The sequence below is a fragment of the Beta vulgaris genome, chromosome 6, assembly GCF_026745355.1.
Source record: "Beta vulgaris subsp. vulgaris cultivar EL10 chromosome 6, EL10.2, whole genome shotgun sequence".
Taxonomy (NCBI): Eukaryota; Viridiplantae; Streptophyta; class Magnoliopsida; order Caryophyllales; family Amaranthaceae; genus Beta; species Beta vulgaris.
The window spans coordinates 21,330,797-21,347,944 of NC_079207.1; the positions used below are offsets into that span (position 1 = coordinate 21,330,797).

General features: G+C 36.4%; 1 protein-coding gene across 3 annotated transcripts; it reads left to right on the forward strand.

Moving 5' to 3' along the window:
• Window positions 1–552: 552 nt before the first annotated feature.
• LOC104896137 (replication factor C subunit 1) lies at window positions 553–17,024 on the forward strand. 3 transcript variants are annotated; one of them, XM_010682842.4, is made up of 23 exons: window positions 553–654; window positions 853–907; window positions 999–1,127; window positions 1,425–1,907; window positions 2,044–2,111; window positions 2,539–2,614; window positions 2,714–2,775; window positions 2,856–3,004; window positions 4,212–4,372; window positions 4,472–4,654; window positions 4,757–4,878; window positions 4,963–5,170; window positions 9,584–9,637; window positions 9,782–9,951; window positions 10,339–10,429; window positions 10,728–10,909; window positions 11,021–11,060; window positions 13,883–14,007; window positions 15,063–15,135; window positions 15,254–15,346; window positions 15,433–15,676; window positions 16,459–16,515; window positions 16,609–17,024. In XM_010682842.4, the coding sequence occupies exons 2-23, from the start codon at window positions 905–907 to the stop codon at window positions 16,764–16,766; spliced, it is 2,931 nt and encodes a 976-aa protein (XP_010681144.2). In that variant the 5' UTR covers window positions 553–654; window positions 853–904; the 3' UTR covers window positions 16,767–17,024. The 3 variants fall into 3 exon arrangements, with proteins under 3 accessions (XP_010681144.2, XP_010681145.2, XP_057251914.1); XM_010682843.4 differs by having other exon boundaries at window positions 581–654; window positions 867–907; XM_057395931.1 differs by lacking the exons at window positions 553–654; window positions 999–1,127 and having other exon boundaries at window positions 678–907.
• Window positions 17,025–17,148: the final 124 nt, after the last annotated feature.

Here is a 17,148-nt window from a genome sequence, read left to right on the forward strand (position 1 = left end):
AGGCCGATTTCCGAAGTTGACTTTTGTTTTTTCCGCTTTTTTATTGTCACATTATATCACTTGACCTCTTCAAACCCTTTTTTAATTTTCCCCACCCTAATTTCCTCATTTTCCGGTGTGCGCGCGCTCTCTCCCTCATATCTATGTGACACTTTATACCACCAATCCACCATTAAATTCCTCTTCTACTTAAACTAAAATTGAAACAATCACCCTCCTCAATTCCCACAAGGGTAATTTTGTTTTTCCCACAATTTTGAACTGAAAAAACAAAAGTCAACGCCGGAAATCGGCATAAGGTAGCTGTCAACAACAAAATTGTGAACTAAGGTAGTTTAGGACAACAATTTTTTTATAAGGTAGTTTCTCGCAAAAACTTGAAAGTTAAAGGTAGTTTGGGACAAAAAATCCTAAAAATAAAATGAACCAAACATGATGTATTTGTCTATAGTTGTGGGCTTGTTGCTAGACCTTTGATCAAATAATCCAAAAATATTGTCAAAACTTTTTTTTGAACCTTTTACCCCTGTTGTCGTAAATCGTATGTTGTTGTGTCACTATTCAGTGGTGTGTGTCTGTGTGAGAACTGAGAATCTAGGCGCCCAACAGTTGAGAAGCGGGAAAAGCTTGTAACACACTACTCCCAAGTCCCAGGTTTCTTTCTGTTACTCTTCTCCTTTGCATTAGGGTTTTCAGTTTCTCATCTTTCATTTTTTTAATGGTTATGGAACCCAATTATTTACAAACTTAGTCAACCCCCATTTTATTTTATGTCCATTTTCGTACGAATTTTAAGAAAACCCATGTCTTGTCAGTGCTAATTTTGTGTACTAGGGTTCTAATTTTCCGCAGATTTTCTTGGGCAGGACAATCTGAAACAGTTTAATCTGCTTGCATTACAGATATGGTGAGTAAAGGGTATTATTAATGTTGCAATTCTTTCGTTTCTTTGTGTGGGTTTCTAATTTTTTAAACTTTATGCTGTTTCTTTTAAGCAGTCAGATATTAGGAAATGGTTTATGAAGAAACATGATAATGATAAGGGTAGTGCCAATGCTGCCAAGCCAGCCGCAACGAAGCCGGCTTCCGGAAAACCTTCTGCCGGTACTTCAGAAGCCCAGAAAGCGGTTGGTGAATCAAATTGTTATTTTTTGTTTATCTTTATAGTATCACTTGATGGGCTGGTGTATGTCAATTTGTAGCGCTGTCGAATTGAAGGTTTAGCTAGGTTTTTCTTTATTTCAATGAGCTTGATGTGTTGAATTATGTATTGTTGTTGCCATTTTTGGTTCAATTGCATGATTCCCCGGAATTATTTTTTAGTTGATTTAAGGTATTCAATAAATTTGGACTATTTTTAAATGATCTTGGTAATCTAAAGATTTGTATTAAAAATTTCTGCGCGTGGTTACTATGCGATTTAGGGAGGTGAAGAAAGTGGCGGTAGAAGGAAAACAAGCAAATATTTCGATAAAGATCAACAGAAGTCTCAAACTGAAAAAGTGGAGGTGCCAGCCAAAAGGAAGACTCAGAAGGGAGATGAGGATACCCATGTTAGTATTAAACCTTCACCTGCAAAGAAGGTTCAGAAAGTAGAGGAGGAAGATGATGACGACGACTTTACTCCAATTAGCACCAAAAAGAAGTCAGCTGAGGCTACGCCTAGCAAAAGACTTAAGGGAAATTCAGGAAGGGGTATTGCTAAGAAAGAAGTGGATGCTGAAGAAAGTGATGAGGAAATGGATGAGGACAAGGAGACGCAAACTCCTGTCAAATCTGCTGGAAGGGGCCGTGGTAGGGGAACAGCATCTGCCGCTGCTCCGAGTGGAAGAGGAAGGGGAGCTGGTGGACGGGGCGGATTCATGAACTTTGGCGAGAGAAAAGATCCACCCCATAAAGGAGAAAAGGTACTAAAATATCACGCATTTGATATTCCTATAAAATGGTCTTAATAGTGACTGGTGTGCTAACTCATTTAAGTGTTTAGTCTCCTTCTGTCTTCCAAAATCTTCCCTTATTTTCATTTACCCCTTTTATGTCCAGGAAGTTCCTGAAGGCACACCTGACTGTTTAGCTGGGCTGACTTTTGTAATTTCTGGAACACTTGACAGGTATAGAGTTACAAATTATTGTTGTTATCCTTTTGTGATTTTGCAGTTTTCATGCACCTTACTTTGGTGGTCGTTTTCTGCCCTGCTCCATAATGGATGCCCATTTATCTTGATTCTTATTGCCCCTTGTTTTTATTTTGATTTTTCCATTTTAACTTTTGACATTATTCACGTGCTTCACTTGACCATCTTGTATTATCTATATGTAAGAAAAAGCTTAGATACGTGCTATCTTGCTAGATACATTTCAATTCATATTTTTACGATATCGACTTTGTATAATTGTTACTTATACACAACTAAAGATATAAATGCTCAAAGTTGTGCATTGGTAAATGTGCAAACTGGAATTGGTAGAACTAGAAAAAAAAGGAGGAAGTAATTGTGAGTATATATACGTGTATTAACTTCCAAGTTACCCTTGTAGTTTGGAAAGAGAAGAAGCAGAAGATTTGATCAAGAGACATGGAGGTCGTGTGACAGGATCTGTCAGCAAGAAGACGGTTGCTTTCCCTGATCTTTGACCCATACTTTTCGTTTTACTCTCTCCTCGCCTGTTCCCACCAGATTTTTTTGCAGTTTACTAATTTTGTGCTTCACAGAATTATCTTTTATGCGATGAGGATATTGGGGGACGGAAATCTGCTAAAGCGAAAGAATTAGGGTTCGGTCTTTTTCTCGTCGGCTGATTCTTCCAATTCAAATTGTTATGAGTTCTCACCAGTTTCTTACTTTGTCATGTAGAACATCCTTTCTTACAGAGGATGGTTTATTCGATAAGATCCGTGCATCCAACAAATCAAAAACATCTGCTCGAGACAATTTAAATAAACCATCGGAAAGCACTCCATCATCAGCAGCAAAGAACATTCAGCAGAATGTAAATGTGAAAAGTATGCATGGCAACTCTTACTGCTCTTTATTTTCACTTTCTTTGTAACATGCAATCTTTTTACATCATGTGTCATGATAGTACTTCATTGACTTATTGTAAGGGCATGTCATATGTGTATTCTATCATGTCAAATGGGACATGACACTTAATATATATTGAAGGGCACCAAAAATATTTGACTACTGCCTTTCTGCATCCCCAGCACAAGATCTTAGACTCTGTTTAGTTGGACGGAAAATGTTTTCATTGGAATTTTTTTTTTCAAAAAAAAAAAAACATTTTCCAAGGGAAAATACAATTTTAGCTTAGACCCTTGTTTGGTTCCTTGCACGGAGAGCTAGAAAAAAAAAGAAGAATGTAAATGAATGGGGGAAAATGGTTAGGAGGAAGGTGAAGAATAGTGAGGAAAATGTGGTTTCCCTTCCTTTTAGAAGGAAATTGTTTTCCGCCATTCAGAAAACTGCTCCACTTTGGGAAAACTGTTTTCCACCCTTTACAAATTTAACAAAGGAAAATGGAAAAATCGCTTTTCCACCCAACCAAATACTCTCTTATAGTAACTGCATAATGTCCTCTCTAATCTTTCATGTGTATGTAATTGTTTGAAATTATTAGATTGCTCTACCTCCACCCTTGTCTCCTCTTATAAAAAGATTGCTGCTGCCTGTTGTGCCCCTATCAATGGCCTAAGTGGCTTAAGTCCTCAGCATGAACATGGTAAGGAGGACCAACATTTTTCATTGCTCACCCTCCACAAAAAACCCTTAGCCGTTTGCGGGAAACTTGTAGCTTCGGAGTTATTGAAAGTTGAAACCTGGATTAGTCCAATGAGAGGGAACTTGATGTTTCATGCGCTAAGTGCTGCTTGTTGAGAGGACATATACATCAAAATATGATGTATAATGCCAATTCAAATGACAATCCGAATAATATTGCATGTGAAAAAAATTGTTGATGCATCCAAGATGAAGATTGCCGGACTCTTCTTTGCTAAATTTTCAGTTTGAAAGTTTGTGAAAACGACACATGCCATATTATATGTCTAAGTTCTAGCAATGTTGAATAATTATGTTTGCATGTACTTAAGCATCTACCGATTGGTTTATTCCTATCTTCTATAACATACTTTGGTTGTCATTATTCGTCGATCAAAACTTAAATTTTTCAATTTTTTCGTGTACTTCTTGGTGAACCGGTTGTAACAGAAGCTGAGGGGGGAAGCTTTTCTGCCAACAAGGCTCCTAAGTCTTCAGCACATCCTTCCCCTGCTAAGAAGAAGGATCTTTCAAAGGAAGGTGCTTCCTCCACATGGACAGAAAAATACAGGCCCAAAGTTCCAAATGATATAATTGGCAATCAGACAATTGTATGTCCTTGTTGATCTGGACAGTTGTTATTCCTTGTGTTTTTCTTCTTTCTGTAAATTTTTGAGAAGACATTTAGTCTATGTTGTTGCTTGCTGCAGGTTAAAGGTCTTCATGATTGGTTATCAAATTGGAATGAGCAATTTTTGCATAATAAAGGAAAAGGGAAAAAACAAAGCAATTCTTCTGAGAAAAAGGCTGTCTTGATGAGTGGAAATCCGGGTATAGGGAAAACTACTTCAGCAAAGTTAGTTAGTAAAATGCTGGGGTGTGAAACAATTGAGGTACATCCATCAGACCATCATCATCAGTAAAATCATAATCATGGTACATGTTTGATATTATGCTTCTGTCTTCATTTAAATTGTTTTAAGTAATGTTTATAGGTGAATGCCAGTGATAATCGTGGAAAGGCTGATTCGGTAATTGGTAAGGGAATTGGGGGAAGCACTGCAAATTCCATAAAGGAGCTTATAAGTAATAAGTTACTTCGTGATAATCCGCATAGGTTAGTTTAGTTCATTAGCTGAAAACATATATTCATAAATCATGGTTTATAGTCTGTTATTGGTTAATGAGGTTGAACTTCTAGGTCAAAGCACCCCGAGACTGTTCTGATTATGGATGAGGTTGATGGCATGTCGGCTGGTGATAGAGGTGGGGTTGCAGACCTAATTGCTAGCATCAAGATATCCAAAATCCCAATTATCTGCATTTGTAATGATCGCTACAGTCAGAAACTGAAAAGTCTTACAAACTACTGTTTGCCGTATAACTTCCGGAAGCCCACAAAACAACAGGTAACATAGTTTTTAGCTATGAAAATTGATGCAGTAGATGGCCAGGCCTTCTAGGTAAGTTATTACACTGTATAGTCTTTTTGGTATTTGTAAAAGCAACAAACAGCTTCTGGATGTTATGTTGAGATTTTGTCAGTTGTTTTGCTATATCTGCTGGTTGATATCTCAAAACTTTTGACAAAGTGTAGAGAGATTGAATTGTCTGCAATTTGATGTGAAAGTCCTGATTTGTAATTATTAGATCGACTTTCATGCTAGTTCTTACTCCAAACCAGCATGGCTAGCACTAAATATTGTCGGCCTAACGACTCTTTTTCGGATACTGAGTTTTGTACATGTTTTTAGACTAGATATAGTTTTCTCATGCCCAGTTCTTAGATTTTGCTTGATTTGTATTTTGACAAATTAGGAACTGTACCTCATAATCCTATGCGAAACGGCAACAGGACTCTGAAATGTAGCTATGCTGAAAAATGGAAACAATGACCTTATCTGATATCAGATGATGAAGATGATGATGTGTTATTGTACAATAACACAAGGATTAATTTTGTTAGAAGACTAAATCTATCATCAATCAATTCTGAATTAGGTTCAAGATATAAAAGGAGTACGAGGAGTTCCTTAAAGGAAATAGAAGCAAAAAAGAGTGAGTCAATCACACTCATAGTATCACTAAGAAACAACTCGGAAGTGCCCCATGGAGCTCCTTAGCTTCATACAGAAAGTTCATAATTTAATCCAAATGTGAGAAATTTCTCTTCAAGTTATTATAAGAATTGATCCAACATACTTAAAACACCCACCCATGGGTAACTCTTTACCCTCCACTATCACTACATCCTCGCTTGATTTCCTCTTATTACTATAATTGCACTCCGTGTACTTGTATATGCTCTGACTTAGCCTAGACACTAGAGATTCTAAATTTTCCCTTTATTGCTCCAATATAGCATTAACCCCATCTTCAGCAATACAGTTTCGTCTGCAATCAACATATGTTAGTGTATCTCAGCTGGGATAGGCTCTTATTGGTTCATCTAAAAGTCCAGTTGTAATAAGGAATTCCTAAGTTACTCCTCCACAAGTCAATCCTACTTTACTCCTCCACAAGTCCTAGGATTTGTTTCCACATTTTGATTTATATCCTGAAACAAGTCAATATAGTTACGTGGTATATACTTCGTTGACATTACTCGACACAGCACATCTCTTGGTACCTTATGATAAGCTTTCTCTTTGTCAATGAAAATCATGCGTTGATCCTTCTTTCATAACCTATCAACACTACACTCTTATTGTTCTTTCCACAATTTAGTAGTATGGCTATAGGATTTGTGCCTAGATAGATTGAGCTGTTTCGCCTTTTGAGCATCTCGTTTGTCCTTGTATTATTTGTCCCAAGATAGATGAAGTTATACCTTCTGAGCATCTCGTCTGCCCTTGTATTGGTAGTGTGTGGTTTTTTAATCTTGTCGTATTTTGTTTGTCTTCCAAATCTTGCTGAATTAGTCAATTACAGGTATACCCACAATCTTGGTTCTCACATGCCACATACACTGATTATGATGGTCTCCGGCATGTGAGATGTCTATAGAGGATACACCTGTAAGGCTGTAAGAGTGGTAGAAAGTTGGGACTGGAGATTTTATTTCAAAATACGAAGGAGGCTGAAGATGATGCAGATGGAGGGCTTGAAGAATGATAGTGGAAATCAGTGTGCAAGAACTTATAACACTTGACATAAGATAGTAGATCTACATGGATGACTACATAAATTTCTGGTTTATGTAGCCAACTGTATTCAATTGCGGTTATGACTTTGACATTGTTGTTATATTTAACTAATATGAACCTTTTTGGTCCTTATTTGAAACTTGTTTAAACTTTAATACTCGTAAACTCTTTTTAGTTAGATGAAAATATTTTTAGGCATAAAAAAGTGTCAATAAGTTTAGAGAGTTTAAGCTAGGGGAAATAAGGTGAATAGAAGGAAGCCTTATTGGGATTGCATCTTTACGAAATATCGTATTGGCCCTTTTCAATGAGATCTATTCTTAAAGGTTTTAGCTTTCTTGGTAATTTGGATTTGCTTATATAAACGGTTAAGGAAAAAAGAAGATGGAGCCCCAATGGACCTTCTTGTGTTATATGGGAATGAGGTAGAATTACCAAGTCTATTGCCTTTGAAAACTTAGTTAGCTCATTTCATTTCCACTTTTGAGGATCTCTTTAAAGTGAAAATTCTAAGAGCATGTTTGGAGTAACCATTTTAGGCTCCAAGAAATGGAATTGCCTACTCACTTTCTTCTTGTTTGGTTCGAGTCCTCCTAAATCTATTACCATTACTTGGTGGTATCTCTCATATTTTGTTACCGTCCCTTCCCCAACAAAATCCATTTCTTGGTGATTAGGGTTACCATTCTCTTTCCATTTCATGGCTTGAACTAAATACCCAATAAAGGAACAATATATTTTACTATTACTCTCCTTTGTTTGGTTATATTCTCATTCATCCCATGCAAACACTAAGTTTTTCTTGCCATCTGGTCATGAAGTCCAAGATTAGGGCATCTTGTAAGATTGAGAGGGACAGAAGGTGAGGATAAGTTATAGATTTAGGCCAAGGGCATCTTATTTCTCAATTCCACTATTCTTGATCGTAGGAAAGAAAATAAACTTGGGTCACAAATGTGTATTAGACCCCTTGAAGCCAACATCATTTCTTGGTCACTTGTATTTTGATTCTAGTTCCACAAGGAATTGCGTTAACTACTTGCCCACTAAGAAATGTTCCTTTCTTACGAAACTATCAAGAGCTGACTATAACTTCTTTTGAGGTTTGCTATTGACTATATCACTTAAGGTTACCCCCCCCCCCCCCCGGGTTTTACCAATTTATTTACGCTAGGCATGGGAGTAGGGGACCTTTTCTTGCAAATCACATTTACATTTTTACTATCTTCAACGTGAAATTATCCATTATCTCCAACCACATTTATCTTCTCTCTCTTCCCGCTACATTATTATCGACTATATCCAATCATTTCTATTTTCTCAATCTCAATGTACAATACCCACGTTTACATGAAAATCAATTAGATGGATCTATGAAAAACCCTATCTAAAATCTCGTGCAAAAGGCAATGAGTTCGTAAAGACTAGGGTAACTATACAATTTCCATCATTGAACATTCTTGATAAAGAATCAATCTTCTAGATTTCTTTTCCTTTGTGTAACTTTTTGTGCGAAAATGAAAACAAAGGGATATGGAGTTAATTACCTCCATAAGATATGAAATTCAAACCCTCAGAAGTCAGTATGATATTTTTGGAATCACTACAATTATAGGTATTCGAAGGAAGTCATGGTATATATTTAAATCACAGAGTTTGATATAAACCTATACGCTCTTAAAGCTAAAAATATTAAAGAAATAAAAATTCTCCTAATCCTATTACTCGTAACATTGCATAAGCAATTAATTAAAACTAAGCAGTAGCCGATCATTGATTTATCGAAAAGCAACTAATCTAGTAAGAGATAATGCAAGACTCAAAAGTCGTAATGGAACTTGGCTTCCTAGTCTTTGCATGCTCATGAAGATGCTTTGCATCAGATTGAGGGAGGGAAGAGGGAAGGAGAGAGTAAAGGATAAAGAGAAATAGTAGACGAGAGTAGTGAAATTAGAAGGCAATGGAAATGGAAGGTAGCACGTCCTAGAGCCATCTAAACCCCAACTTCTTTCTTAAGAACGGGGTATTATTTTAATCCCTGAATCTCGTGTGCCTTGGTTCGGCTGACTACCATATCACATGCAGTTTCCAGTCTTTGTGCTTTAAATTTCAAAAGATATATATACTCCCTCTCGTTGTTATCAGTTTACCCACTTTTTTGGGCACAAAGGTTTTAGGTGAAGTAGTTATGGTCATAAAAGGAAAAAGTATTAGTTTATTGCATATTGTATTGAAGTTAATGTTGAGGCCAAGAGTAGTATAGTGAGAAAAAGTCTATTGTAAAGATAAAATATATTATTGGTAGGACCATTCCAAAAACAGAAAAAAAGAAGTGAGTAAATTAATAAATGACAACCCAAAATGGAAAGTGGGTAAACTAATAAAGACCGGAGGGAGTATTGGTTATATGATGAGCTCAAAAGTACTCATGCTAATAAGGTTTAAAACTGTTTCGAAAAAACTTGAAACTTACCTTTTGCGGTTTCCCTACATTTTTTTTAATGAAAACTGAAAGCAAAAAACAATAGGAAATAGTCCCTTAAATTCAAAGAAGGTTGCACCATGCTTTGCTTGACAGCGTGTGATGAAGAAAAGTATGTTCTGTAATACTTCTTTTGAGCTGCTTCAAGGCACCAATAGGCCAACTAAAATACTATATATATATGTCTATGACAGATGGCGAAAAGGTTGTTGCAGATTGCAAATGCGGAAGGGCTTCAAGTGAATGAGGTAGTACTCAGAAAGCAGAATCCTCCATCCTACTCATGCTCCCCTCACTATGTTCCTTTTCTTTCTTTCATCCATATGCACTGTACCCCGACTTAAAGAAAAGAATGGCCAATTTGTTTGAATGTTTCAAATCTTTATGTGTAGATTGCTTTGGAAGAGCTGGCAGAGAGATGTAATGGAGATATGCGCATGGCTGTGAACCAGCTGCAATATATGAGCTTGTCTACTTCAGTTATCAAATATGATGATATTAGACAACGCCTTCTTAGCAGTGCTAAGGATGAAGACATTTCACCATTTACTGCTGTGGATAAGTATGTTGTAAAGTCCTCGTTTCTCGATTGGCTTGCTTATCTATGATTTGTTCACCCCTAAAAACTGATGTGCATGAAAGTTAGGGGAGAAAAGGCATAAAGGCAATGAGTCTGAGTATCTGCAGTTCGTAGGTTATGTTGCTTGAATATACGGATTCTCCGTGTTTTTCGATTTTAATATTTGAAGTGGTTTCATGGCCAGGCAATCTACATTTAGTCACTTGTAAGCACAAATACAAAATGAATTATGAATTGTAAGCTGTATGTCCTTTTGGATATTCTGTCTTAATATGCTTTGAGAAGAAAGGACAGTCAAAGGATAATGATTGCTGAGTCTTTTTGCATTGTTTAATGAGAATAATGATTTCATGTGACACTATGTTGCAGGCTGTTTGGTTTTAATGGTGGGAAGTTGAGGATGGATGAACGGATTGACTTGAGCATGAGTGACCTTGATTTGGTTCCTCTTCTTATCCAGGTTTTTCTTCTCTTTTGGAATTTTTTATTCAACTTTTTCGCCTCACTGGATGTTATGTACTCTGAAATTGCCTAGCCGTTATGGTATTTGCATCTGAAATTATATGAGTAATGGTAAAGGAAATGGTTGAAGGATTTGATGTGGACACATGGTGACATTTTAATGATAGCTAGTAGCTTACAGTAGGAAGTAGGAATTACCTAATCTATTGCTTGCCTAGTGCATATTAAAGATTCGTTGCTTATTTGCTTGTCTACTTGTGATTGTTTTCGCTTCAAAACTTTCTTACATGTGACAGGAAAATTACATTAATTATCGGCCAAGCTCTGTGGGGAAAGATGATAGTGGGATGAAAAGAATGAGCTGTCTTGCCCGTGTAGCTGAATCAATTGCTAATGGAGATATTATTAATGTACAAATCAGAAGATACAGGCAGTGGCAGCTCTCTCTAAGTAGCTGTGTCTCTTCCTGCATAATTCCGTATGCACTCTGATATCATTGTATTAATACTTTTGTTATCCAAACATATGAATAGATCCCATCTGTTGCTTCTTCTTCGGGTTTAACTTATGTTATATTTTCTTTCTTTAGTGCCTCATTGATGCATGGACAGAGGGAGACATTAACACAGGTATATGTTCACCTCTACTTTTTGTGCAAAACGTTCACTTTGTCTCGTAATCTTCTTATTGAGATCATAGTTTTCTTTCATTCGTAAAAAAGTGATTTTTTTTATATCACAGACAGCTCCATCATTAATGTCTACTGTCGTACTCCCTTTCTTCCTTATTCCTTGTCCCATTTGATGCTGAGGCTTTTTCCTTTTCAACTTTAAGAAGATTTTCAGAAAAAATAAAATTGATTAAGTTTAGAGAAAGGCTAATAAGCTCAAGGAAGTTCAAACAAGTCCATGTGAAGGATGCCAAGTTGTCTTAAGACTAAAAATAAGTTCAGATTAGAGACAATAAGTTTGGATACGTGGAATTGTAGGTGAAAAGGACAAACCTTGGTTTTTGCTAAAGTTTTTTTTCCGCCCGAAAAATAGAATCTAAGTAATAGTCAATAAGTTTGGATACGTGGAATTCAGGTGAAAAGGACAAACCTTTGTTTTTGTTTAACTTTTTTTCCACCCAAAAACAGAAGCTAAGTACTAATGTTTTCAGATTAGGGCTACCAAGTTCTATTCACAGCAAGAAACAAGTTCAGATTATGGCCTATAAGTTTATACATGGAAAATAAGTTCAATTGTTGTAGATATATTCGGATAAGGGCCATTAAGTTTAGATAAGCTCAGAAGGTGTAGTTATCGATAAGTTCAAACATGGGAAATTAAGATAAAAGTAATAAAATCTTTAGGTGTGACATCTAGAGCATGCTTAGATTGAGGGTAGTGTATTAGCCATTAAGAGGGTAATAAAAGTCAAACTAAGGAAAATTAAGGTGGTTAGAGGCAGAAGCGGACCTTTCAAGGGACAGGACCGTGTCTGGCCCCTAAAAGGTGTTGGGGAAAAAAAATCCAATACAGCGTGCTATTTTGTTTAGCCCAACAAATAAAAGCCCAAATTATTATAGCTCATAGCAAGCTGGTTGTACCCGTGAAAGTGAAAGAAGAAATGGGGAAGGGGGAGTGGGGAACCCACACGTTGCGAAAGACTGCCAAATGATGTTGATTAGTTGATGTTTATTTTCTTTGTAATCCATGTGTTGATGAGTGATGTGCCATTTCTTTCTTTTCTTTCAAGGGCTTTGTTTCATAATTTATTAATTGCTATTGTTTGTTTTATCTTTATTCCTTTTTTTCTTATACATGTTTTAGTTTATAATATTCAAAGCTTTAAACTTTGACTTTCCTATTTCCTCTTTTTGCAAATATTTAAAAATCAAACAAATATCATATATCTATAAAGAAAAAGTCATGTTGTCCAACTTTAGGATGGTGTTCCCGTATCTATAATTTTTAGATTGCCATATTGAATACTCAGATCCGTACCCATATCTAATACTCGTATCTATGTCCATAAATATTGCTGTCAAATCTTTTGGCCCCCGATAAAAAAGTTCTAAGATCCACCACTGGTTAGAGGTGATTATGAAGAAAGAACAAGTGATAAAAAGGATAAGTTGGTGTTGGGAAGAAAAAAAAGGTCATGAATGGGGGGAATTGTTACCCTCATTGTGGGGGTAATAGTTACCCAGCACCCCCTAGAGTAATATTATATTCATTTGGAGGGTAATAGCTTCTTTTTTTCCCTCCATTCTCATCACGATAATACAATATCCCCCTTACAACCATCTCTAACTCACTTTCATTTTCTTTATATTGGGGTGGAATGATTTTTATTGCTCTCTGATCCATTATTCCCAATCCAAGCGTGCCCTCAGAGGAATTTGAGCCACTGTGGGTTTCAAAAGTTATTGACTTCACGGCTCGTTTTGTATAGGGCCATAGATTGAGCTGAAGGTTGTGCACAATTTCATCTTAGGATGTCACACATGAATGTCCATGATAATCGTGGTTTTAAGTCTTGGATGTGGTTGCAGTCGTTGTAACAATGTGAAACCACTGTCCTGGGAAAGACAAATGGTTTAAAGCTGTTGTGGCCTTATATTTTCCTTGTGGTAAGCTCAAAAACCTTTATAAAGCAGTCAAGTTGCAAATCTTGTGATGATGCAGCCAAGATATGATACCATAATGGTATTACATTTTTACTCTCAAGGATTCCCTTCATCACGAAAACATCACAATCTTTTAGGGAAGTAAAAAGTAGAGAGAGAAATGTTAGTCACTGGGTGTGGGGTCCAACAATAAAGAAAAGTAGAGAGTACACTAAATGTGTAGAAACAATTTTGGAATGGAGATAGTACTTGTTTTTCTTTAGTGATTCACCTTCCACTCACTACCACCTGTTTAGATTGCAAGAGTAGCAACAGAAATCAATGTGGAAAAACACATTGTTGAGAGTAGAAGTACATTAGCGTGGACATTTACCTGGGATATGTTCATATATAACTCATATAAGTACATGTAAACTCATATCCTTCAATAGATGACCTTGTACCAAGCATTGAGCATGGGGATTTTTAGCACCAAATATGTAGAAGTTTAAAGCTATAGTGAAGGTCAGTAAGAGATTCAGCCCTCCAATTATATCAAGTCTATTTTGATTGGAAATACCAGATAATATTGAGTTCTCTCATCTAAATCTGTTTTCAAAGGTTGAATTGCTTGTGTACTTATGTAGGTAGCGAGTACTTTTGTTTGCTGTTTTTCTTATGTTTTTTTTGTCTAGCGCCAAGTTTAGATGACCATGGGAAGTGCCGAGGAGCAAATAACTGCAATTTGGCTCTTATTATGAATAATCTGATGTTACATTGTGATGACATAGCTGGTCGCCTTGTTGAATGTAACTTCACGGATCATGTGTAGCTATGGACCTGACATGTAGCTTGCAGGGTGAAAGAAACTTCAATAGATTTGGTGGTTGGCTCGGGAAGAATTCAACTATGGGAAAGAATTCAAGGATCTTGGAGGATCTTCATGTCCATATGCTTGCATCTAGAGACTCTTATTTAGGGAGGTAAGGCTACATCCTTACATGTTTCTTTCCATCTAGAATCTTTATTTGCAGCAACTATGCACGCATTGTTGCTCTGAGTTATATGTGTGCTAATTGTGAGCAATGCGTAGTATGGTACTCAGTCATTCTGTAGTCAATTCTTCTTTGTTTAAATTTTATTATACTTATTGTGGCCATCGACACTAGAAATAGGGTTTCTCATACGGTACCTTGTGTTTCAGTGTCTTTTATGCCATACCCCCAAAATTTCTTTTTCTAAGTTGTATCCTTGAACTTTTTATTTGTTCTGATTAACTCAACTTTAAGTTTCCATCAGTTCCTTATTTTCAATTGTTTAGACTTACGAACGGAGAAAATTTCTTCTGACTTTTAAAGGGTTGGACAAATGGAGCATCAGGGTATATTTTTTGTGGGAAAAATTTCCTACTAATGTAAGTCTAAAGAGCTGATTGTAATAAAATTAACAGAAAACTTTGTGTTGACTTAGTGAAGAGGTACAACATAGAACAAATAAAAAGTTCGAGTGTAAGTTGGAAGGAAAAAAACATTGGTGGTATAGTATAGAAATCACTAAAACGCAGGTTAATTCATTGGAGAACCCATAAAAATATTGGATGTTATCACTGAGAGTGAATAACTGTATGCGAGCAAAAATTGTTGACTACACGGGCTTGATTTGCTTCCATCATGGGTCCATCACTATGCAATTATAATGGAATGGAGGAAGTATATGTCAAATTTGAGTAAATTGATTCCGTTTATTACTTCTATGCCTTTTGTCTTTATATGTAATATAGTATACTTGTTGACCAATTTACGTACGTATTTTATCCTCTTATCTGGCTTAGCAACTTTGTGCTATTCCCTCATTTATTTTCAAAAGCTAATGGAAAATTGCTGTTTATTTTACTTCATCTTCAAATTTATCAATGTAGTACTGCCTTGCAATTCAAAGCATATTTTATTTCATATTGTAAGTTTATTTTAAATGTTTGCTGTTTGTTTACTTTTCTTATTCTCCTTACCTTTGGTAGTTTTTCTTTTATGATCTGCAGGGGAACTTTACGTCTTGATTGCCTTACACTTCTTACTAAAAAATTAACTGAACCACTTCGGGTTCTTCCCAAGGTCAGGACTTTTTAAATTACTTGGGCATGTGCTATTAGCCTGTTATTTGATATCCCTATGCTACTAGAACTGTTATTTGTAAATTGCAGCTAATGACTATGCTTTTCGCTGTTCACAGGAGGAAGCTGCAAAAGAAGTTGTTGAATTTATGGATGCTTACTCATTAAGTATGGACGACTATGAGACGCTTATGGAGTTGTCGAAATTTCAGGTGTTGTATCTGCTATAGAACTGTTTATTACACTGCATTCTGAACTTTTGATATGAATCTTCTTTTTATTTTATGTACATTATCAGGGACACCCTACTCCAACAGAAGGTATATTGCCAGCAGTTAAATCTGCTCTAACAAGGGCATATAAAGAAGGTAGCAGTTCGCGTGTGGTACGGACAGCAGACATGATAACCCTTCCTGGTTTTAAAAAGGCTCCAAAGAAGAGAATTGCTGCTATCTTAGAGCCTGTTGACGAAGTCGGCGAGGCAAATGGCGACATCGACGGGGAAAATGAGGAAGAAAACACCGAAGATGCAGATGATTTGGGTAAAAGATCACACCTGGTTTCTTTATTTAGAGTTAACTCCTTGCTTTTCATGCGTAATGGCTACAAAAATGCATGAAAGAGAAAGGAACTTCCTTAGACCTGGAGACCTTTTTATTTGCTCTTTCATTTCCTTAATATACATGTGCGTTCATGTGTGTGCGCGTACGTATGTGTGCGTGTGCGTGTGTGTGGAATAAAGTTTACATGAGTACACTGAAATTATAACCCATTTTAGTGAAAATATAATCCTTCCTTCACATATTACATGATAATCCGTTTTTCTAGAAAATATAATCCTTTTGGAAGATTCTCTCCGCAAGGGAAAAAATATGTTATATGTTCCCATATAAGGCTTCTTCTCATGGGACAGGGATCGCGTCTTACCCCTTGCAACAACATTAGCAAACAAGCTCCCCCTAATGATTTGATGCATTGGGGTTATTGCCCATAAGCAAGTTTAGCTCCCTATATCTAAAATTCTGATGTGTAGGTTGCTAGGCATGCTAGAACAATGTGTCCATAATATCAATGACCCTTTTTGAACTTTGTCTCCTCATCTTGTTTCCACTTCATCCTCTATCTTTTGCTTGTGTTAATTTTGTGAGCGTTTGTGAACGAGATAGCAACAATTACTATACGTGATAGTGTGAAAATCTAAATATAGTAAGCAGGTGTACCTTATAAGCCCATTACGTTATATATGATAGTTGTATGCTTCATGCTCAAAACGCTTCTATGATCCTCCTAACACAGAATGTCATATGCTTGTTGTTCCTTGCAGAGGATTCTGACGGTGGGAAAAAAATCAAGTTGGATCTTGAGAGTAACCATGCAAAAGGTTAGTAGTACTAATATTCTCTGGCAAATTTACTTCACAGGCTTGAATTTAAAATCCGTATTTTCTAACGAGTGATGTGTTGGCTATCTCTAGGGATCCAAGTACAATTGGACTTGAAAAGTGTTGGAAGTTCTGGCACCAAAAAGACTCAAAAGGCCTCGACAGGAAGAGGCAAGGGAGGTGCTGCTGAGCCAGCATCAGGAAAGAGAGGTGGTCGTGGATCAAAATCTGCTGCAAAGAGGAAGAGATGATCGCTGGACAGTAACAAAGTTTGAAGACTTTGCGAATGTGCAGTTTTTTTCATGTGTAAATCGTGCTTCCTGTATTTCTTTGCGAATGTTCAGTCTCCTCTTAATGCTGTAGCGTACGTATCCTATCAAAATTTTGTCTATATGTGCTGATAGGATGAGTTGGTTCAGAAATTGAAGGAGCATAATTTGATCATTCAGCTCCAATTAAAACAGGAAATGCTTAATAGTGATGCCGAGGTCCTTTCCTTTTGACTAAAATTTGCATACCTTATATTTTCCTAATGATATTGTTAATTAGTTAAACTTGGAAGTAATAGAGTTGCAAATAATTACTTAAAATAAGTAAATAAAAATACTGAAAAAAGTTGAATAATTATGCAAA